This window comes from Lagenorhynchus albirostris, chromosome 20, assembly GCF_949774975.1.
Source record: "Lagenorhynchus albirostris chromosome 20, mLagAlb1.1, whole genome shotgun sequence".
Lineage (NCBI taxonomy): Eukaryota > Metazoa > Chordata > Mammalia > Artiodactyla > Delphinidae > Lagenorhynchus > Lagenorhynchus albirostris.
The window spans coordinates 1,504,708-1,528,261 of NC_083114.1; the positions used below are offsets into that span (position 1 = coordinate 1,504,708).

General features: G+C 54.7%; 1 protein-coding gene across 5 annotated transcripts; it reads right to left on the minus strand.

Annotated features, from left to right (window-relative positions):
* Positions 1-1,798: 1,798 nt before the first annotated feature.
* Positions 1,799-23,326, minus strand: SHMT1 (serine hydroxymethyltransferase 1). 5 transcript variants are annotated; one of them, XM_060135330.1, is made up of 13 exons: positions 23,207-23,326; positions 16,981-17,095; positions 15,694-15,839; positions 15,237-15,350; positions 10,790-10,905; positions 10,371-10,531; positions 8,090-8,171; positions 7,489-7,701; positions 5,793-5,909; positions 4,503-4,625; positions 3,520-3,636; positions 2,980-3,090; positions 1,799-2,775 (listed from the first exon to the last, which is right to left on the minus strand). In XM_060135330.1, the coding sequence occupies exons 2-13, from the start codon at positions 17,074-17,076 to the stop codon at positions 2,603-2,605; spliced, it is 1,569 nt and encodes a 522-aa protein (XP_059991313.1). In that variant the 5' UTR covers positions 17,077-17,095; positions 23,207-23,326; the 3' UTR covers positions 1,799-2,602. The 5 variants fall into 5 exon arrangements, with proteins under 5 accessions (XP_059991313.1, XP_059991314.1, XP_059991316.1 ...); XM_060135331.1 differs by having other exon boundaries at positions 23,176-23,269; XM_060135333.1 differs by lacking the exon at positions 15,237-15,350.
* Between the last annotated feature and the right edge of the window lie 228 nt (positions 23,327-23,554).

The window sequence follows — 23,554 nt, forward strand, 5'->3', positions numbered from 1 at the left end:
GCCAAGTATGTTTCTCTTCAAAGGGAGCTCAAAGGGGAACCAGGCCCTCCCGGCCCCGCCACGCTGGGGACTGGAACCTGCCAGGAGTCTCAGATGCACCTGAGTCTGAGTGGTGGGGGCCTGTGCAACGAACTCATCTCGTCGGGAATCTTAAGAGGTTTTCCCTGGTAATAGGTCAGCAAGCGTCCAAATGCTGAGAAACGCTTCAAAAATCAGAGGGTGTCAGTGCCCTTAGTACTTTTTCAATTCTAAGTATTGCCTCGAAGGCCCAGGCACCAAAACCTTGAGGTTTGTTTCAACTTCACTTCCAGTCCATTACCTGCCCCCCAACCCTGCCTTTTTTCTTTTTCCAGTACGCAGGCCTCTCACTGTTGTGGTGTCTCCCGTTGCGGAGCACAGACTCCGGACACGCAGGCTCAGTGGCCATGGCTCACGGGCCCAGCCGCTCCACGGCACGTGGGATCTTCCCGGACTGGGGCACGAACCTGCGTCCCCTGCATCGGCAGGTGGACTCTCAACCACTGCGCCACCAGGGAAGCCCCCACCCTGCCTTTTTAAAGCAGTCCAGGTTAAGAAGAACCTGCCCAGGCTGGCATTTATGCAGTAGTGATTTCCAGAAGCTCCACGGTAGACATCAGCTGAACCCTTTTCTAGCACCTGTGGCCCTGGGGACCCTACTCCTTTAGTAGAATCTGGAAATGGGCTGTGATAGCCCAGCTGCCATTTCCTATCTAGCTCTGAATTTCTTGCTTCAGATCAGTTACTGTGTGCAAAGTATCACAGACTTCATCCCCAAACAAGTAACAAATCCCATGTCAAAATCCCAGGATGGCCGATAGATTCTCCCCAGAGTGCCAGGGCTGCTGCAGCTCGTGACACGTCCCTGGAGGCCCAGCGGCCTGGAAGATCTCGCACGCAGCTCGCCACCCACTCCACCACTGCTGGGCGCGTGGCCCCCCCCTTCCCAGCCTGATGGCGCCTGGCCGGTCAGCTTCTCCACATGGCCCACGTCATCTTTGCACAGGCAGGAGCCCTCCTGGGCTGGTGCGGTCCATCAGTCCATGTGGACAGCCTTCGGAGGCACCAGCCCCCCAAGCCAGCATCAGCTCTTACCTCCCATCTCCCTAGAGGCTCAAGAAAGTGCCTTGGCTTGTGCTTTGAAGCAAACCAGCTAGCTTTCTGGCTTTTTCCCAATATTGTGATAGAAACTGATACAACTGGAATTTTTGAGAGAGAGATGGTATTAACATTGCAAAAAGGAAAAGTATCAAATCTCTACTTCTGGCTGGAAGGAAAACCAGCCTAGCCTCAGCTAAGGCTGGAGCACACCCAGCTGTTCTGAGCCCGTCGTGCTTTGAGGTTTGGTTTCAGCTGCGGGGAGGAGGGAGCACTTGGCCATGAATCAAGTGCTGGTCTGGGGCCTAGCCTCCCGGGAGTGCTTGTGTGGTGGCCTTTGTCTCCTGCGGGGGCGGGGGGAAGAGTCAAGCTCCCGGGTGTAAGGCTGTTTCCACAGCTGTGGAGGTGGCAGCCACCCTGCCCGCTGCGCTGGAGCGTCAACTGCAGCTGTGTTAAGGCCACGGTGAGAAGCATAGTGCGTGAGGACGTCGTATTTGTCATTTTTTGAAAACCTGTATTATTACTGCATGCTCCGCGTCGTGTGTGAGCGTGAGTCCCACCGGGTGAGCCGTGGTCACTGCGGCCAGGGCGAGAGCACGCTGCACGCCACATGCGTGCCTGCAGCTCCCGGCGCGGCTGCACCAGCGTTCAACCAGTCATGCCAAACCAATAGTAGGAGGTGTACTTTTTAAGAAGTTAATTTATTTGAGTTGAGATATTTTTGAGATATAAAAATTGGTTGTATTTTTTAAAGCTATAATTCTTGTAGACATTCTGTGGTTAAAAATTTGTGCTTATTATAAATGGTCATCTATGTTTTGCACTTGAGATTTGTGAAAAATAAAGTTTCTGTGGGAAGGTGACCTCTGGTTTCCTGATCACGGGAGGGAGGTGGTTGTCTGCTCAGCGGCTTGGGACCAGGTTTCCTGGCCTGCCTGCCCTGGGCTGGGGGAAGGGGATCACATCCCCCTCCTGCCCAGGTGCTGTAAGCGGCCCTCCCACGGAGCTGGGTGGCACCTGAATAGACCCGTCTAACTTGTGATTCTGACTGAAAGCACAGCAGAAGGGCCAGGACGCTCCCTCCTCGTTTGTGACGGTTATAACTGAGTCCTCCTTTGGTGCCCACGGGGGAGCAGATAGCAACGGGCAGCTCTTCCAAGCTCGAACTTCGGTGCTTCTGGCTGCCGCAGCAAGTCAGGGAAGCCCAGGGACTCTTAAGAGTGGAGTCTTCCCAGTAACCCTGCCCTCCACCCGTCTGGATAATTAAGGCTGAATGGCTAAATTGTATTTCATTTTTCCAGAACAACTATACGTAGCTGTGAGAAAGTGAGGTTCACATTTAAACTCCTTAATAACTTGTCCCAGGATGACTAACACTGAGCCTTAAACAAATGTTGGTTTGTGAACAAGGTAAAAAAAGCAAAGTCCGAAACAGGGCCTGTGTGGGCCTCCAGGGCGCTGGGTCCCTGGGCGGGCGGGCACTCCTCTAGAAGTCGGGCAGGCCGGGCAGAGGGAAGAGGGCGGCGAAGCTCTCCACCTCTGCCCTGAGTGCCGCCACAGCCCGCTGATGATCCTCGGCCCCTGCCAGCTTCTCCGTGAACTCCTTCAGGGTAGCCTTCACCCCCACGGTGTCCTGGATCTGCAGGGTCAGCTCTATCCCTGCACCAGCGAGAGACGCCACTGCCCGTGTGCCCCCGGCGGCCGGGCCCGACTGCTCTGCTGTCCACGCGCCCGCCACCCTCTCAGCCCACGCGGTCTGCTGGGCGATGCTCTGGCTCCCGGCCCTGCTCCAGCCTTGACGCAGAGCCGTCCTTCATCCCGACCGCACAGCCCCACGCGGCCAGTGTCCACGCCTCTCCTCACCTCTGTGAATAAAATGGGCAACTTTTTGGAAATCTTCTTCCAAGAGTCCTCGGGATGTCAGCGCCGGGGTCCCCAGGCGCAGTCCGCTGGGCCGCAGGGCGCTTTTGTCACCTTCAAGAGAAACAGGCTCTGTCCCTGGGCTGCACCCGTCTCCCCACTGACCGTCGGGCACTGGGAAGGGGCTCGTGGGCAAAAGGAATAGGCCCACGGACGCTGGCTCACACCTCGGCTGCGCTACTTGAAATATCAGGAGAGCCGCCTTTTGCGACGTGGTCCTTGCTCCTGACACCAGGGCAGCATCTGTCTGGGTTTCAGGGGCATCGCCCACATCTTATTCACGACCCGCTGAGAAATGCAGCCGGTTTTCCAGAGGCCCCAGCCTCCCTCTCCCTCTCCGTCCCCAGCGGGGTCAGCGCCGTGTCAGAGGGGGCGGGCAGGAGAGCACGGCCTGGCCCCATCCAACGCTGCACATCTTGTCCCCAGAGCCAAGTCACCATCGGCCTTGAGAGGTGCAGACAGGAGAGGGCTGAGGACGCTCACCTGGGCAGGTGTTCTTGTTGCAGGCGATGGAACAGGCTTCCAGCACCTTCTCAGCCCGGCCGCCGTCTGTGCCTTTGGAGCGGAGGTCCACGAGGATCAAGTGGTTGTCAGAACCACCTGGAAACCGGGTTAGACACATGGAAGCCAAACCCGTGCCGAGCCAAGGGATCTTTCTCTTCCAAAGAAACGGGGGTGTGTGACCCCCACCACGTGTCCTGCGGGGCTGTCATCACCTGCTGAAGACCATATACCCCAGGGCCTCAGAGTTTGAGAAGAAGCAGAGTAGTTTAAAAAGGGAACCTGAGGATGTAGAGGGGGCTGAGGGCAAACGACCAGCCCAGGCGGCCTGCTGCCACATCCCAACCTGTCAGGTGCCAGGGCAGCACCTCGAAGCCTGTTGGGGTGATGACGTCATCTGGGAATGTGCCCCTTTTCTCTAAGTCCACCCGCAAGGCTCCCTCTGAGGGGGCCTCAGAGTAGCGGGCAGTGGGCGATCTAGGTGACAGGGTGACGGGCACGTCAGGTGCAGACACTGCCAGCCATCGTGTGCTTTAACCCCAATGCTGCGAGGATGATAGTATTTTCAAAGTGGTGCAGAAGAGATATGGAAGAACTTTCTGGAACGACCCAAGGAATCTTCCAAGCACCTGATCTTCACCTTGAACTCTAGTTAATCCCTGGGTTAACTAGACCCCCATCGCTGACTTAGGCGATGACCGTGGCTTCAAAGACGCATGTGGCCTAAGTGGATGCGCGGCTCTGGACCCACAGCCCCCTTGCTTGCCACGTGGCTTTAGGAACCTCAGACGCCCATTTGTAAAATAAGACCAGCGATTCCCAAAGCTATCTCGAGGTTTGAACGAGGTCGTGTATACAGAGCTGCGGGGATCCCGAGTCACCCCAAGGCTGTGGCCACCGTGCCCAGGCCAGGACCCTACAGCCACACCCTGACAGGGCCGGGACGGGCTCTGTTCCTGTCGTACCTGTGACCACTTTGTAGCCCAGCGCCATCAAGGTCTCGGCCAGAGCCCTGCAGTTGGCCAGCACCTGGCGCTGGTAGAGTCTGAACTCCGGAGTCATGGCCTGCTTCAGAGCCACCGCCACCCCTGGCAGGAGATGAAGACAGACCGTGAGTCAAAAAAACACCCGTCTCCACTTGGGCTTCCCAGCTTCTCAGTGTCACCCAGGGCGGCAGGTTACATCTCCTCCCAAAATGATCCCTTTTAACCCTGCAATTACCCGGCTAAGCCTCAGACCTCTCTTTCTGAGCAAGTGCTTTTGAGGTGGCCTCTCTCCAGCATGAAGTCTCGGGCTAAGGAAATCACCAGGGGAGAGCTGTTCCCAGCAAGATGGATTTTATGTCCTTTTTAAGCTCGACGTGTGTAAACGGATCACTTAGCTGCTGATGCTTTGATGCCAAATTATGCACCTTTCAGAGCAGAGTCCAGATGAGAGGTACAGGCCTGACCTACCTGCACACCCAGACTCCTCTGGGACCTTGTTCGATCCCCAGGGCTGCTTAAAGGGGCACAGAGATGGAGGAGGATGCAAACCACGTGCCCACGTCCTGGCACAGGAGCCCCCAGTCCGTGTGTGGAGAACGGCCTGGAGAGGCTGGAGGGCTGGCATCCCCCCACTGGAGGGCGCTGAGCGGGTGGGTGTAAGGGGAGCGGCCCCTGCCCACTCTGGAGCCTAAAACTCCCCCTTCACTGCTCCCTCCACACCCCTTCTCGTATACACCGGTACTTCTCCTGACGGTCTCCCAATGGGGACAGGACACCTTTGTCCTGGCTCCCCCACCAACTGCTCTGCTCCAAAGACGGAGTAAAAGCTCTGAGGTCATCAGATTTTCTAAGGCTCGGGTACAACCAGAGAAGGAGTATGTCTATGACAGCTGCTGGGCCATCATGGAATAGGACCTAGGAGGTACCAGCGTGGCCCCAAAGTCAAGGCCGAGGGTCAGACACGGGTGTCGCCGTCCTCTCCCCTGGAGGCCAGGAGACCAGGGGAGGGCCGCCCGCCTGCTCCGTGCTCCTTCGGCTGTGCAGTCTTCCGTTGTCAGGTCCCCTCCCCGCGGTTTCTCAGGGGCTCAGGTGGGGCCTGCCCGACTCAGTGGAGTGGCCGTCACCTCTGTCCCTGCTGACATATGCACTGCTCCCCTTCCCTGACTCGTCAGCACCTCTTAGACAGTGCACACGCTCTGGGGGACGGGCTATGGGGGAGCTGCCCGAGGCGTGTGGCCACGGGGCCTGGGCAAGGTGGGTCTGCATTACCAGCAATGGCGTGGTTGTGGGGGCCCCCCTGCAGGCCTGGGAACACAGCAGAGTTGATGAGTGACTCCAGGTTGTAGCGAGTCTCTCTGCCCGTCTTCGGGTCCACGCTGCGCACTCCTGGACATAAGACAACACGGGACATGGGACAGGCGATCCCCTGTTTTCTCCCCACCTGGACACAGACCCGGCCCCACTCCTGGAGGCAATGCTGCAGGCCAGGGAGGGTGCTTGTTCCCAGGGGGGCTGGGTGGGGGAACCACCCTTCCTTTGACCCTTCAAAGGTCAAAGGAAGGGGCTTCCCTGGTGGTGCAGTGGTTAAGAATCTGCCTGCCAGTGCAGGGGACACGGGTTCGAGCCCTGGTCCGGGAAGATCCCACATGCCACGGAGCAACTAAGCTCATGTGCCACAACTACTTAGCCTGCACCCTAAAGCCTGCAAGTCACAACTACTGAGCCCACGTGCCTAGAGCCCGTACTTGGCAGCAATGAGAAGCCCGTGCACCGTAACTAGAGAAAACCCGCGTGCAGCAACAAAGACCCAATGCAGCCAAAAAAAAAAAAGTGAAAGGAAAGATGAAAATGTCCCTCCACTGAGATAGTAACAAAGAATACACCTCGGGCATATTTCCTCAAAGAACTGTCCAAGAGAGCAGTCTTCCAAGATGACTCCTTTAGGGGAGACGTGACTCATTTGGCCAGAAACGGAGAAGCTTCCTTTCTGAGAAAAGTTAAGGACCAGTAATAAGAGCTGCCGGTGTCTCCATGGAGCTTCTTGTGAGCCAGGAACTGCTCTGAGCAGTTTCCCTAAATTCATTCATTCGATCCTCACAACAGCAGTCCCCAGGGACAGATACTATTATTATGATCCCTACTCTGGAGGTGAGGAACTGAGGCACAGAGAGGCTGCACAACTAGCCAAAGATCACACAGCACATCCATGGCAGAGCCAGGACTTGCTCCGCCTGGAGGGTCAATCGAATATCACCAACATACAGTGGGGAAAACAAACGTCTCCCCAGCAGGTGGGAAAGGCCGCCTGCCTCAGAAACCTGAACACAACTGAGGAGGGGCCTCTGAGGGGCACAGAGGCAGCAGGGCCCTGAGAAGCCCAGTGGGCACATGGTGTATCCAGTCCTGGCCAGCGGCTGGGCAAGGGGGTCCCGCAGGGGGTAAAAAGAGATGCGGTCACCAGAGGGGGGTTCTCTCTGCTGACGTGAGGTTAGTGCACTGGGACTGGAGACTATGAGACCCTAATCCTGCTTCTCAGGAATGGGACTCCCAAATAAGGGGACACACGCACGTAGGCTCCATCATGGGGAGGAAAAATTCCTCACTCAAACGACAAACTCCTACCATGGTTTACACATCAGTGTCTTATGGTTTGATTATTGAGTCTTTCTCTGGGAGAAACATGCTACAGTAAGTTCACCAAAATAACGCTGCACCGTGAGGTCTCTGAGAGCCCCGCCAGCCACGCACACCCTCCTGTCACCCCAACATCTTCCACTCAACAGGATAAGTTGAGCCACAGGACGCTGGCCCCCAGGACACCCTTCCCCTTCCCCCTTCCCCCGGACCTGGACAGCTGTGCTCAGGGCTTCCTGCTCCTTACAGCATCTGGGTCAGTCTTCCCGGCTCCCTAAACCGACTGTGGGCCCCAAGAAGAAAGGCAGCCCTGGCCCCGCCAGGAGCGCACCCTTCCTGTAGAAGATCATGCCGGCGCGGCAGCCCCGCAGGGTCTTGTGGGTGGTGGTGGACACCACGTGGCAGTGCTCGAAGGGGGAGGGCACCACGCCGGCCGCCACCAGCCCACTGATGTGTGCCATGTCGGCCATGAGATACGCCCCGTTGTCGTCAGCGATCTCACGCAGCCGGGCGTAGTCCAGGTTCCGGGAGTAGCAGCTGGTCCCTGAGACGGCAAGGGTGACACTGAGTCAGCTCGAGAGCAGAGCCGCCTCGGTTGGGCACGATGTCTGAAAGCTGGCCTTGCCCCCTCTAAGGCCTGAGGATGGAAACGAGGGACGCCTGCAAATCCCGCCTGTGCCAAAGGCGACCCCCTGCTCTCTGCCCCTGTGTTGCGTGGCTGGGGCGGCCCCTGGCCATTAGCAGCCCAACTAGGCAGGGGCCAACATGTCCAGATGCTTCTGGGGAACAGTGCAGGACTAATGGTCCTGACAGAAAAGGAAACAGACCCAAGCAGCTCAGCTGCGCGGCAGAAACCAGCAGGGAATGAGGACAGGGTGGGAACAGCACACAAGCTTGTTTGTGAGAGGCTGGGGCCCCGCCGGGCTCCTCACCTGCGATGATGAGCTTCGGGTGGAAGAGGCGGGCATTCTCCTCCAGCTGGTCGTAGTTGATGTAGCCGGTGTCGGGGTTCACCTGTGGACAGCACGGAGACGGGGGCTTGGGCCACTTCTTCCTGCCTGGCTGTCGAGGGTAAGAGGACTCCCTCCACCTGCCCAGAGCTCTTTGCTGCCCTCGCTGCCAACCAGGACTTGAGGCCCCCGGTTACAGGGCTGGAAAACAAAGTGTGTGTGTGTGTGTGTGTGTGTGTGTGTGTGTGTGTGTGTGTGTGTGTGTGTGTGTGTGTGTGTGTGTGTGTGTGTGTGTGTGTGTGTGTGTGTGTGTGTGTGTGTGTGTGTGTGTGTGTGTGTGTGTGTGTGTGTGTGTGTGTGTGTGTGTGTGTGTATGCAGGAAAAAATAGAAAACAAAATTTTAATAGTATCATTACATTAGTTTTGAAAAACTGTAAAATATTTAACAAAAGATGAACAAGACCTCTGCACAAAGCACTATTGAGAAAAACTTAAAAACACCTAAAAAGAGTAATTAAGGCAGCGTGTGCTTGCAGGACGATCTGACAGACAGTACTGAGCCCAGAAGCAGAATCCCTTGTGCTGGAAGGCCACCCGCATGGTGAGGACGGGGGTGCCCTGCAGGAAGGAGGCCTTCCGGTCGCGGCACTAGGCCAGGTGGGTGCCCACCTGTCACCGGGGCACCGACCTCACCCCATACACAGAAATCCCTTCCCAACAGACCACGGATCCATGTGCAGCATGTAAAACACAACACCTTTTTTTTCGGGGGGTCGGGGGGAACTCATTTCTTAGTAATTTCAGTTTATTAAAGTTGTGTTAAAGCACTTGTGCTGGGGAGTGGGTATAACCACAGAGGGGTCGCTGTAGGGAGACTTCAGGGGCCTGGGAGCCCCTGGGGAGGAGGTGGTTGGAAGCCCCTGCCCCCGCAGAGGGAGGATTCAGGTTGGGTGGGCGCCCTTTCCAAATGAAAAAGGCGCCTGCAGCTTAGCACAGTTACAGAGCTTGTGTGAGACGTCGCTGGGACCGACGGAAGGATGCTCTGGGGCTTGGTCTGGGGCTTTGTTTCAAGGGCGTGAACCGGTTCCTCCTCAGTCACCTGAACTGGGTGAAGAAACTGTTGTCTTAATAAAAAATCAACAGCTGACCCACAGTAAAAAAATTGGACATAATTCTAAAAAAGTTTTAAAAGAGACTGATTACCAAAAAAACACAATCTGTTGCTACTCTCTCCCTCCACATTTTGCTTTTTAAATTTGTGGGATTTTTTAAAAAGGTTTTTTGTATCTTGAAAATTCAACAATACAACAGCTCCTGGAAGGATTCACAGGCGTTCGTCACAGGGCAGCAACAGGAAGTGGAGAGGAGAGATTCCTGCTGCGGTTCCTGTCTGTCTGTGTGGGGCGACTGCTGGGAGGTGACGGTCCCGCAGAGAGGGCAGGGGCTGGGGAGGGGCCTGGCAGGGAGGCAGCCCGGCGGGCAGAGGAGGGAACCCGCTGGCTGGATTTTTCAAAGAGCAAAGTTAGCTCAGCGAGCATAATGCTGCGCGGCTGCCGTGGCTCGGTGGGTGGCGGGGCACGTGGAAATGACCAGGAATGGCCATTCGACAAGAAACACCGGAGGCGGGTCCAGACACAAGGAAGCAGCACCCTGTGCACCACAAGCCACGATGCAGGTTACCTGCTTTCCACCCCACTCTGGTCATCCCTGTTCATAAGCCGCCACGCCTCCGCGAGCCCACCAACCTTACATGCGGGTTTTGACCACACTGTTTATGATGACGAGGGCTGGTCCCATGCCGGGCACAGGCGGGTACTGGGTGCAGCTGGCTGAAGTCAGGTCCGGCAGGGGCGGGGGTGTAGACACAGGCTACTCTCACCATGCCAGGCGTGGGTGGCCGCACAGCCCCGGCTCTAGCCCCCCCACCTGCAGGGACTCGGCCGGCGTGGAGGGCTGTGTGCTGGGGCCAACCCTGGGGGGTCTGGCTGTCACCGCCCCCCCGGTTCTGGACCAGCCAGCACCCCGACTGCGGCTGAAAGCCGTGGTCAGTCGCCTCCCCGCCCGTCTCCCTGCGCCTCAGCTCAGCCCCTAGCGCTCCATCCCCTGCGAGCCCTGAGCGCCCGAGGGTCCCCAGGGCAGGGAAAGGACAGTGACAGGGGTACTCCCTGAGGTGCCTGGGAATGAAGCTCCGTATTCCCATGGGCGCGCCCAGCATTGGAGGCTTTGAGAACAGGCTGTGGAGCTGCGGAGAGACGCATTGTACCTTGTAGGGCATAGATTCGAAAAAGATGGACGTAGCAGAGATCTTCTTCTTGTTGGTCATGAACCCATGGGTCAGGTGGCCCCCGTCGGGCAGGTCCAGGCCCATGATGCGGCCGTGGGGCTCCACCAGGGCTGTGTACACCGCGAAGTTTGCGGGGGAGCCTGGAGCGGGCAGACCAGGGAGGTGCGATGACTCCTGCCCACAAGGCCGTCGACCAGGGTGGCCAGAACAGGCCTGGCCGCGATGCACTCCTCTGGCCCCAGGTGCCCCTGGTGGGGACATTCAAAGACAGGGGCTGCCCGGGAGGCGCTCGTGTAGCTAGCAGCCGAGGGCGACAGGGGAAGACCCCAAGCCCAGCGGGATCCCCGGGAGGCTGGCAGGAAGGGGTCTGCCCAGGCCTGTCTGGACGTGGTGATTACCTGAGTAGGGTTGGACATTGACTCCCCAGCCCTGGGGGTCCAGGCCATAGACCTGCAGCGCTCGCTTCTGACAGAGGACCTCCAGCTCATCGATGAATTCCGTCCCGCCGTAGTACCTGCAGGGAAGGCAGGGGACGTGGGCCCACGCAGCCCACCTCTGCACTGAGGACGGAGGAGCAAGGGTGAGAACACACACCCTGAACCCACGCGACAGCTTCCACCAGCGCCCAGGGGACTGTGTCTGGCCATCTGTGAGGAGGGGCGGACAGACCTTAGGGACACTGTCACGGCTGTGTGATCACCTATGTAAGGTGCCCACAGGAGTCAATTCACAGGGGTGGGGTGGGGAACAGTGGTTGCATTCTAATAAAATTTTACTTTTGGTTGAGTAATTCCATATCAAAATTTATCATGCATTTGTATTTTTTATTATTTGTATACTAATACTTGTAATAACTCAATCCAGAAGAAATTTTTAACACTTAGGCCTTGTGGTCACAAACAGCTTTAAAAATTTTAAACTAAATGTATATACGTTTCTTGAGTATAGTGAAAACCACATAACATAAAATTTGCCATCTTATTAACCATTTTTAAGCATTCAGTTCAGTAGTGTTACATGATAAGTACGTTCACATTGTTGTGTAACAGATCTCCAGAACATTTTCATCTTGCAGAACTGAAACTCTGTATCCACTGAACAACAGCTCCCCACCCGCTTCCTGCCCCTGGAAACCACAGTTCTACTTTGTTCTGACAATTCCAGGAACTTCATCTACGTGGAATCATACAGTATTTGTCTTTTTGTGACTGGTTTATTTCATTGAGCATAATGTCCTCAAGGTTTATCCATGTTGGAACAAGTGTCCGGATTTCCTTCTTTTTTTTTTTTTTTTTTTTTTTTTTTTGCGGTACGCGGGCCTCTCACTGCTGTGGCCTCTCCCGTTGCGGAGCACAGGCTCCGGACGCGCAGGCTCAGCGGCCATGGCTCACGGGCCCAGCCGCTCCGCGGCATGTGGGATCCTCCCAGACCGGGGCACGAACCTGTGTCCCCTGCATTGGCAGGCGGACTCTCAACCACTGCGCCACCAGGGAAGCCCCGGATTTCCTTCTTTTTTGAGGCTGAAGGACATTCCAGTGTATGGATGGACCACAGTTTGTGTATCCACTCATCCAACAGTGGACACTTGGGTTGCTTCCACCTTTCGGTTCTTGTGAATAATTCTGCAATGAACATGGGTGTACAAATATCTATTTGAAGTCCTGCTTTCAACCCTATTGGCTAAACACCCAGGAGTGGGATTGCTGGATCATATGATAGTTCTATTTTTAGTTTTTTTTAGGAACCTCCACACTGTTTTCCATAGTGGCGGCACCGTTTCACATTCCCACCAACAGAGCACGAGGCTTCCAGTTTCTCCACATCCTCGCCAACAACTGTCATTTTATTTTTTTGATAGTAGCCCTCCTAGGGGGTGTGAGGTGGTATCTCACCGTGGTTTTGATTGGCATTTCCCCGATGGTTAGTGATGCTGAACGTCTTGGCGTGTGCCTGTTGGCCAGAGTTACTGTTTCATGGGTACAGAGCTTTGTTCCACAAGATGAAAAAGTTCTGGAGATGGATGGTCACCATATCAAGAGTGTACTTAATGTCACTGAAGTTTTCACTTAAAAATGGTAACTTTTACGGTATGCGTATTTTACCACACTAAAGAGGGGGAATGTGAGGTCTGTACTCAGAACACTTCAGACACCAAACGTGTGGGCTTTTTCCTCACACCGACCAGCTCTGACAACCCTGTTGCCCTACAGTTCAGTTCTGACCTAGCTGCCCCGAGTTAGCGCCAGACCTACAGGACCTGCAAGGTTCGGGCCCCCCCCATTCCGTGTGATGAGCCTGGGGTTCCTGTAACACCCCCTTAGGTCCAGCAATTGCTAGAAGGACTCACAGAACTCAGGGCGGCACTTTACTTACTGTTCCCGGTTAATTATAAAGGACACAACTGGGGCTTCCCTGGTGGCACAGTGGTTAAGAATCCACCTGCCAACGCAGGGGACACGGGTTCAAGCCCTGGTCCGGGAAGATCCCACATGCCGCGGAGCAACTAAGCCCGTGCGCCACAACTACTGAGCCTGTGCTCTAGAGCCCACGAGCCACAACTACTGAGCCCGTGTGCCACAACTACTGAAGCCCGTGCGCCTAGAACCCGTGCTCCTCAACAAGAGAAGCCACCACAATGAGAAGCCCGTGCACCACAGCAAAGAGTAGCCCCCGCTAGCCGGAACTAGAGAAAGCCCGCGTGAAGCAACGAAGACCCAACGCAGCCAAAAATAAATAAATAAAATAAACTTTAAAAATAAAGGATGCAACTCAGGACAAATGAAGAGATGCATGGGCAGGGTATGGGGAAGGGGCTTGGAGCTTCCACGCTCCCCCCCAGGCACCACCCTCCCAGCACCTTGATGTGTCCGCCAGGCAGGACGGTCCCCAAGCCTCGCTGCTCAGGTTACTATGAGGCCTGACCGGTGAGATCGGCTGCCACGACTGACTGGGTCTCCAGCTCTCCAGTCAGGCCACCAGCCCCCATCCCAAAGCGCTCGAGGGGCCACCAAGTGTCACCCCCTTAACACACACTAGGTTCGGTGGGAAGGGCTCATCGTGAGTAACAAAAGCTGCTCAAGGGATTTGGGAGCTGTGTCAGGAATGGGACAAAGCCCCGATACCCTTCTACCATACTCTTGGGGTCCACAGAATTGAACACTTTACCTGGGGGGACTGAACGGCACGCATATTACACCTCAATAAAACTGTGATAGAAAATAAAAACCAGAACTTTGTTTTTCAACTTGTATCAGGCAGCCGTTAATGCTAGATCAATATTGTTTTCAAATATTAACTCTGAACACTAATAACGTTCCAAAAGGTTAACTGACTTTACTAACAAAACATGAAAATGGTTAATAATCACCTCTTAAAAGAGTATTTTACCATGAATAAATGAGTTAATTATCTACACACCTATTTGAGTTTTTAACGACAGTCTTATGTGGTTCAGGGAAGGAACTGAAAACCACAGAACTAGTCTTACAGCTGAAAGGGGCTTCCCGGACTGATCTGGAGGGTCGCTTCTGCCTCATACTCCCTGCTCTGTGACCCAAAGGGCCTGGTCTCCCACAGCTTGCGGGAGAGCAGCCCACGCCAGGGACAGAGCTGTGGACGGGCAGGATGTCAGGCTGCACCATTTTCCAGGGGAGCAAAGACAGGACGGGATCTGAGGTCACTGCAAGTCTCCCACAGAGGCAGCTGGGAGCTGTGGCAGGAGCCACGTGGCAACAGGGCCCATCAGACTGGAGCAGCCTCCTTCACGTATTCCCCAATTCCTTATCTGAAAAGGGGTGAGCATGCTTACTTTGTGGTCGGGCTGTGGATACCTAAAAATGAGGGTGTGTGACCATGCTTCGCGCTGCTAAAATGCGAGAAAATGAGGCTCGGGGGTGAAGACAGTCAGCGAGTGCTCAGGGAGCGGCAACGCGGCCCCGGCTGCTGTCCCTCCCCACCCCCACTTTCCCCTCCATCCCCGCCCCCACACACACTCCCACCTGCCCGCACACCCCATTCTGTTCTGGGCTAGGGATTCGGTTTTGGCCTGGGATCCAAGCCACGGTCGACTTGACCCTCCGGAGAGCGGATGCCCCTCACTCATGTCGCCATGGGAACAGGGCTGGGGTGGGGGGTACTGCTGTGGCCACGGCGCCCTCAGCCCCAGCAGGAAGCAGCAAGGCTTCTGTGCCACACCTCTCTGCAGAGGCACCGAAGCATTTTCTACAAGGTCAGCTGGAAATGCCAGAACCCCCGGGGCAGCCTGGGGTTTGGAGTGTGTGTGGTTTTCCAACATCAACGGCCAATTCTCGGACACCAACTAGGTGTCCAGTGATTCCACTCGGTTCCGACACTGACCACCCAGAGTCAGCACGGACCCACGGGCTGAGGGCTCAGGCCCACAAGTCTACCCCCAACTTCAGACGTCAAGAGAAAGTCCCCGGTCACCAGGCCACCCGCCCTGCTGCCCAAGGTGGCTACAAATTCTGGGGTGCTCACAACCCCCTCAGGTTCGATAATTCACTGGAACAACTCGGGACTCAGGAAAGTGCTTTACTTATGATCACTGGTCTATCATGAAGGACTCACCTTGGGAACAGCTTAATGAAGGAGACGCGTGGGACTAGGTAAGGGAGGTGTGTGACCCACAACCACTGCCCTCTGGCTGCCCCACCCTGCCCCTCCCAGGGGGTTGGGCATCGGAGGCCAAAAGTGCTGACCCTCTAATCAGTGTAGCATGGCATCTCCACTCCAAGGTGACCCTCCCTTTTCCGTGTCCTTTGGGACACAAGTGTACAAATTTGCAAAAACCTCGTGTTAATTCTGGAATCACCATCTTTGCCTCACCATGACTGTAATGAAAACCAGAAATGAATACGACTTCTTGTGGTTCTCAGGGTGAAGGAGTTGACGGAAATCACTCGGTAGGTAAACCCAGCACTTAAAATGCTGAAACGCTTTCTAGGATGAGAGGTTATTTTCACTTCGGGGTCCCCTTCCTGCTACGGAGGCGATTCCCCACACAACCTTCCACTAAGCACTGACATTCCTCGGGAGGTTCAGCTACGGCCGGCAGCTGCTCCTTCGGGCCTGGCTGGTATTCCAGAAAGGCCCCAGGGGGACGGTCCAATGGACCCTGACTATCCTGCCCTGACAGCATCGGTGCTGCCACCCTCTGGGAATTGTAAGAGAGGAAACAGAAGGCCCCGCTGTTGAGAACCTGGCTGTCTTCTGAAATTTCCCCAGTTTTAGACTCCATCCTGATTCACTGCCTCGGAGGCAGGCCCGGATGACACTCACGTACCTTTGGCCCGGGTACCCCTCGGAGTACTTGTTGTTTAGGCAAGAACCCAGGGCCTCCAGAACAGCCCGGCTGGCAAAGTTCTCGGAGGCGATCAGCTCCAGGCCGACCCTCTGCCGGTTACTCTCCTTCTTAATGATGTTGTAAACCTGACGAGAAGAAAACAGGCGCTGAACACTGGGACGTTTCAGTTGAACGTTTCGCTCTGATCAAAGCTATAACCCAGTAAAGAGAAGAGACGCTATTACACACTCATACTTTGCCCTCAGAAGCCGAGCATAACCGGACTAAGGTGATTCCCACAGCACCTAAGGAACAGGGGAAATCTTCCTCAAAGCTTTTAGCACCTGGGAAGGAATTAACAGAAAATGAATTAAGGAAAACAAAACGATGGAAGAGAAGATGATCCTTAAAACACATATCCCCAGAATTTTAAATTCTATACCATCTTGTTCTTTTCATCCCTACAGTTCACCAAGTTTTCCCTCCTGAACCTTGCTCCCCTTCCTTAAAATAAAAGATGTTTAGATAAATCCACAGAGACAGAAAATAGACCAGTGGTTGCCTCGGGCTGGGAATTTGGGGGGTGGATGGGGTGACTGCTAATGGGTTTGAGGTTTCTTTTTGGAGGGATTAAAATGTTCTAAAAGTGATCGTGAGTACTCTAAAAACCACTGAATTGTGTACTTTAAATGGGTGACTTGTATGGTAAGTGCATTCACTCCTCTCACGCATAAAGCTGTTGTAAAAATACGTAAATAAAAGACGCTTCTAGAAATACTCCTCTGGGGCTTCCCTGGTGGGGCAGTGGTTGGGAGTCCGCCTGCCGATGCAGGGGACACGGGTTCATGCCCCGGTCCGGGAGGATCCCACATGCCGTGGAGCGGCTGGGCCCGTGAGCCATGGCCGCTGAGCCTGCGCGTCCGGAGCCTGTGCTCCGCAACGGGAGAGGCCACAGCAGTGAGAGGCCCACGTACCGCAAAAAATAAATAAATAAATAAATAAGAAATACTCCTCTGAATGTAAGGAAAAATGTAAGGTCAAATCTCAATGACCGACCGGTCCCCCTTTCCTCGGGAGCAGCCAGCACAGTGCTCTGCACTTCGCAGAAACTCAAATATCTAAATTTACCCTCAAAGGACTTTTAGCCACTTTGCAGCCACTGCCTATAAATCCACCCTCTTACCTGAACCACAAGGCTGTCCCGAGCACGGTTTATTTCTAGTGAGAACTAGAGGTCTGAACAAGGGCCTCCAACACCAGAACACCCGATAGGACCCGCAGTCTCACCTCCACGTCGCTATCTTTCAGGGGCTGCGCCAGCATCTTCTCATGCGAGGACCACAAGTTGGCATCCACGGGGGCTCCGTTGACGGGAGTCGCCATCGCGCTGGTTCAGAGTCGCCTAAAAATGGGAAAACTTCCAACATTAAACTCAGTCACAGCTTGGGGCTTCCCTGGTGGCGCAGTGGTTAAGAATCCACCTGCCAATGCAGGGAACACGGGTTCGAGCCCTGGTCCGGGAAGATCCCACATGCCGCAGAGCAACTAAAGCCCGTGTACCACCAGTACTGAGCCCGCGCGCCACAACTACTGAAGCCTGCGCGCCTAGAGCCCGTGCTCCGCAACGAGAAGCCACTGTAATGAGAAGCCCGTGCACGGCAACAAAGAGTAGCCCCTGCTCGCCGCAACTAGAGAAAGCTTGTACGCAGCAACGAAGACCCAATGCAGCCAAAAATAAATAATTAAAAAACCTCAGTCACAGCTCAGTACCACCTGTCAGTTCCTGAGTCGCCAAAGTACTGACACACGTGTTAGCCTTGCCCCCAGAACCACCTGGAGACCACGAGGACTCTGCTGCAGAACCACCACGAGGGCTCCCTGCTGGTTCATCAGGAGACCCACCCTCCTTGCCTCGAGGCCAAACCAGCCTCACGGAGCCAGACATCCCCTCTTCACAGCTGAACTTATCCTAGTTGTGGCTTAGCTCTAAGCCAGCTTCCTTGAAGGCAAGGACTGAGGGTTACTTTTTAAAAAATCTCCCACAGTACCAGGCACAGCCACACAGGAGTAATATTTGCCAAGTGAGCAAGTGAATTGCTGGCTTATTATTCCTTCCATTTTTCAAGTACTGAAAATGAGACTCAGGAAAGTATCTTAGCCAAGGGCTGCAGAGCCCGCTGGCCACGGAGGACAGACTCAAACCCCAGCTCACACTCCACACACCCAGAGTCCCGCCGCCGGGGCTGCAGGTAAAGCGCGTGCTGGCTGGAACCCAGGCCTCCCGTAAAGACCACAGTCAGAGGCACACGCCTGGATTCGGCACCACTGCAGTACAGCCAACTGGACAGGCGTGTGTCTTAACATACGTTCCCACAAAGAACGAGCATGTGAGCTCAGTGGTATTTCTGCTCAAGTGAGAGCTTAAATATTTACAGGAACTGCCCTCCTTTAATCAGTAGTTGGCAGCTTTTCAGTGCTCTCCATGAATTAGGTAAGTTTTCAGTTCAAATTCTTTCCCTCAACAATTACTTGATGGAGGCCTGCAGCAGCCATGGCATTGGGATTGGGAACACAGTGGGAACCAAACGGGCCGAACCTTCGTGGCGCTTACCGGGGGAGGCGAGCAGGAAACAGAGCAAGCGCACTAAATGCAGGTGGATAACTGAGCCACAAGGACTAGAGCTGGGGGCGGGCTCAGTCTGGACTGTTGGAGGCTGTTGGAGGAGAGGACACCAGACGGAGCACTGGGTGTGTATACATAATATATATAATATATATATAGGTCTCTGCTCCTAAAACCCCCGCGATTCCCTGGGTGATGGGAGTATCTTTTGTCCTGATGAGGCGACTCCAGGCGGGCTCCTGGATGGGCACTGGCCACCAGAAAGACCAGGGAAGCTTGGAATTTGCAGCACCCGCACGGCCGGCCCCAACTCCTCCACAGAGGGGAGGGGGCTGGAAATGGGGTTAATGATCCATCAGGCCTCCAGGAAGAAGCCCCCATCACATCCCAGTAGCACGGGGTTCGGGGAGCGAACCAGGTGGGTGAACATTCCACACCGAGTGGGTGATGCACCCCAACTCCACGGGGACCCTCCCCGGCCTTGCCCCGTGCCTCTCTCTAGCCATCTGGCTGCTCATCTGTGTCCTTTATCACATCCTTTAATAAACCGGCGAATGTAAGTGTCTCCCTCCGTTCTGTGAGCTGCTCTAGCAAATGCTCCAGTCCAGGGGGTGCTGGGAGCCTCGAATTTGTAGGCAAGCCCGACAGAAGCTGTGGGTCACCTGGGGACCCAGTACTCGCAACGGCACCTGAAGTGGGCCGGGGGAGGCTGTTTGCTGGGACGGAACACTTGACCTGTGTGGTCTGTGCTAACTCTGGTTAGTGTCAGAACTGAGTTCAATTTTAAGACACCAGCTGGTGTGGCAGGAGTGCTGGGTAAGGAACTGTCTGGTGTCAGAAGTGCTGTGACTGGTAGTGGGGAGAGTAAAGGGGAGACACAGCAGAAAGAGCACAGTTTTTCCTACACAAGTACAGACAGTATAATTTGCTAGACAAATATACCCAGTAAATAAATAGGCTAATAGTTCCCCAGTCACAGGGGTCCTCCTCCATCTCTGGGAGAGCTACTGAAAAGACACCATCAGTAAACTTTAACCAGGAAATCCCTAACTGGGACTTTTGAAGCAGCCGTTATTTTAACACGAGCACAGCATGATTAGAAATACGGCCACTCCCACAAACCCAACAGTGAGTGCTGGGACTTAAATGCCACGAATGCTTCAGCAGCAGAGGCAGCACAGGCCACCGTGCCGGGGCCTCATCCACATTGTGCCAGAAGTGGAGAGACGTGGGTGCTCTGGGCACCCTGCCCACAGCTCCTCCTAACCCAAGCCCGGATTCCCACGTGCCCTCAGCAGGTGGCAAACCCACAGAAAAAGCACAAGAGACAAAACAGGCCCTCTGGTCCTAGAATCTCAGAGAAAAGCTTCTTGTAAATACCGACTACTCAAGGTCAAAGAGGATTCAAAGGTGGCAAGCAACACAGAGCAGGTATTTCTCAACCACCAAGTAACTGAAGTCCGTTTGGAGCCCCCTCTCCCCGCCCTCCCCCCAGGACAGTCAGATCTACAACCGTCCCTGAGAGGCACTCAGACCAGCTCTGCTCAGGAGAAACTGCTCTCTGCTCTCCAGCTGTGGTCTCGCTCGTCTCACTCAGTGTCACCACCTGTGGCCCTCTGCCCTCTCTGCAATCCCTTCTCTTACCCAAGTTGCAAACTCGGAGTCCCAGTTCCTTCTCGACCTTGGGGAGGGCTCTCTGTGTGGCCGGCGCCCCCTCCTAGGCGGGCAGTGCCCCCCTGCTCTCACTGAAACCCCGTGGGGGAGTTTTCCACCGTGTATCCTGTTCCCACTCAGGTCAAGTCATCCCCCAAATGGAGTGCTCAGTCCACACCCAACTTGAGTTCTAATTAAGCTTTTTTTTTTTAAACCACGAAGAAGCCTGAATTCTTTATTCAAACAATAACTTCAAGGTTTTTTGACTTGTTTCAATTAAATCAATCATATCTATTACAGATATAATCTATTATATCCTGGGGCATTCTAAACTACAGTAAGGAAAGCAAAGATCCTGAATGTGACGGTTAGTTCATGTGCCAGCCTGTCAGGGCTGAGGGACACCCAGATAGCTGGCAAACAAGTGAGACAAAGATCCTGAGACTGTGCTTTTTTAGATCAGAGGGAAGATCATTTTTAACTGATACTATATTTAGGGAAGACATACTTACCATCTATTCTTCGAGTCTGGAGGTTGGCTGGAAAACAGTACACCTTGAACTTCTCTCATCTTTTTTGAACTGTGACGTAAGCGCACAGTTCAGTGGCATTAAATACACTCACACTGTCGTGCAGCCATCCCCACCATCGTCTCCAGGACGCTTCCATCTTCCCAAACAGAAACTCTGTCCCCATTAAACATACTCTGTTCCCTTCTCCTCCAGCCTGGGGTTAAAAACTATTCTAGGGCTTCCCTGGCGGCGCAGTGGTTGAGAGTCCGCCTGCCGATGCAGGGGACATGGGTTCGTGCCCCGGTCCAGGAAGATCCCACATGCCGCGGAGCGGCTGGGCCAATGAGCCATGGCTGCTGAGCCTGTGCGTCTGGAGCCTGTGCTCCGCAACGGGAGAGGCCACAACGGTGAGAGGCCCGTGTACCGCAAAAAAAAAAAAAAAACCACACAAAAAAAACTATTCTAGTTTCTATCTCTATGAATTTGACTATTTCAGGTATGTCATGTAAATGAAATCACAGAATATTTCTCCTTTGTGTTTGGCTTATTTCACATAGCATAATGTCATCAAAGTTCACGCATGTTGGAGCATGTGTCAGAATTTCCTTCCTTTTAAAGGCTGGGTAATAGTCCATTGTATGGATAGACTATGTTTTGTTTATCCATCCGTCCATTGCTGATACCTGGGCTGCTCCCACCTCTTGGCTATCGTGAGTAACACTGCTATGAACACAGGTGTACAAATATTAAGTCCCTGATTTCAATCCTTTTGGGTATAGGCCCAGAAGTGAAATTGCTGGATCATATAGTAATTCTATGTTTAATTCAAAATAAGCTTTTGGTATTTAGGAGCTTTACTTCACTATTATTAGCCTACAATGGATTCATTCATTCCTTCAACAAATATTTATTGAGTGACTGCTATATCCCAGGCACTGAGCTAGGCGCTAAGAATACTAGGGTCAGCAAGACAGAGGCCCTGCTTTTATGAAAAGCAGGCTCTAAAAAAGTAAACAAGAAATACGCGGGATAACTTCAGGGGGTGATGACTGTTATGAGGGCAATAAACGGGTGGCGGGCTTCTGCAGACCGGCCGTGGCAGGTGCCTGAGCTAAGATCTGAACGGCGGAAAGGAGCCAAGCTTATGAGATGGGGGGAAGAGCCATCACCAAGAGCAAAGGCCCTACGATGGGAAGAGGTTTCACTTGCTGAGGGGCAGAAATCAGGAACAAAACAGAGACACAGGAGATGAGATCTGAGGGCCCAAAGGCCAGAGCTGGGATGGGAGAACAGATTCTCACCTTGACAGTACATAGCTGACAAGTTATTTCCCAGTGCACCTGTTTGAGAAATAACTGTCTGAAACTAACAACTAGAGAAACCCAATTGGAGAAGATCCAGGTTCCTTATGGAAGAGCAGGTGGACATCTCACGGGCTGGACCCCTCCCATTCTCCACTTCCCAACGGTGAAGACCACACCCCCACACCCCACACCCAGGGGAGCTGTGCTGAACTCACTGCAGAGGCAGCCTGTGGGGTTCAAGCCCCGCCCCCACTTCCTAATGTGCAGCCCCAGGTGCTGACACCTGTTTGTCGGTCCCCTCATATATGACTCAGGGACGACAGTTCTGAGTTAATTGGGAGTTAAATGAGGTACCAGACACAGAGCACTCAGACAGGGCCAGGCAGAGTAACTACTCAAAAATCAGCAGCTACTATTGTTATGAAAGACACCTGGGGATCTTAGAGCCATGTTACTACCACTCAGTAACCCCAGCTGAGCACCCCAGGAAAACACATCTCACTGCAGCGGTTACTATGTTACACTGTTGGTGCTTCCACTGGAGAAATGTCACTCACCTCTGGCATGATCCTCACCTCAACCCCAGGGATAAACAGTCCAAGTACGTGAATTTACTTGCCAAGGTTACCAGCCTCTCCATGCCCCCAGATCTTCCCTGGGCCTTTGTCACACAAGTGGTACCAGCCAGGAGTCTCCTGAGGGAACTACCATCTGTCCGTGTTCCCTACTTTATAAAGGAGGAAACAGACTCAGAAGCTAAGTGGCTTATAATAGTGAGAGTCAGAATCAACTCTCTTCCGTGACACTGCACTAAATAAAAGCACAATCGCCCACGTCCACTGCATGTTCCTTCAAGTAAAAAAATTATGAGTCCATAAGAACCTGAACTGGTGTTTCCAGTCCGCCAACTCTGCCCGACTGAAGCGCATGTTTGTGCCAGCCTAAGCTGACCAAGGGTCGCTTAACTTCCTGGACCTCGACGTGCAGGGCCCCGGGCCAAGAACCCCACAGGGCAGCGCTTGTCTCCTAGGCCGGGATGGGGAAGACAGGCGCAGGCCCGCCCCGCAGGGCGACCGCACGTGCAGCGGCACCGCGCGGGCTACGCCACTGTGCAGGCTGCAGGGCGGCTCCCAGGCCCGCCGCCCTCTCCGAGCCTTCCCTTCCCCGCCTGCGAAATGGGCTACAGAACAGCACTCGGCTGCAGCCCCGCCGTGAGGATACTGTGGCGAGGTGACGCGCTGCACTGAAACCTAAAGTGCTCCACGAGCAACGCGGCCGCCAGCACGGGCAGCGAGCCTTCGCAGCTGCGGCCGAGGCCACCGCTCCCCCCCAACCCCGGCACGGGTCTCGACCCGGGGCCGCGCGCGCGCACTGCCGCCGGGTCCCTCACCCCAGGCACCAGCAAGGCGCTCCGCACTCACCCGACCCCGCTTCTCGGAGCCACGGTTAAGTGCAGCCTGGGACACCGCGCCACTCGGTGCGGCCGGCTACACCGGAGTCCGGACCCGCAATCCCGCGCCCCCCGCCACGTGATCCGCGCGTTAGGCAGGCACCAGAACCTGGCGCGCAACGCCCCGGCCCGGCCCCGCCCCAGGAGCGCCCAATCAGAGCGCGCATCCCGGCGAGCCCCGCCCCAGAGGCGTCCAGTCAGAGCGCGAAACCGGGCGAGCCCCGCCCCCGGAGGCGCCCGCGCTATTGGCTGCAGCGGGCTGGGCCCCGCCCAGCACGGTGGCGAGGTGCCCCTGCTCACCTGGGCCAGGGGACATGGT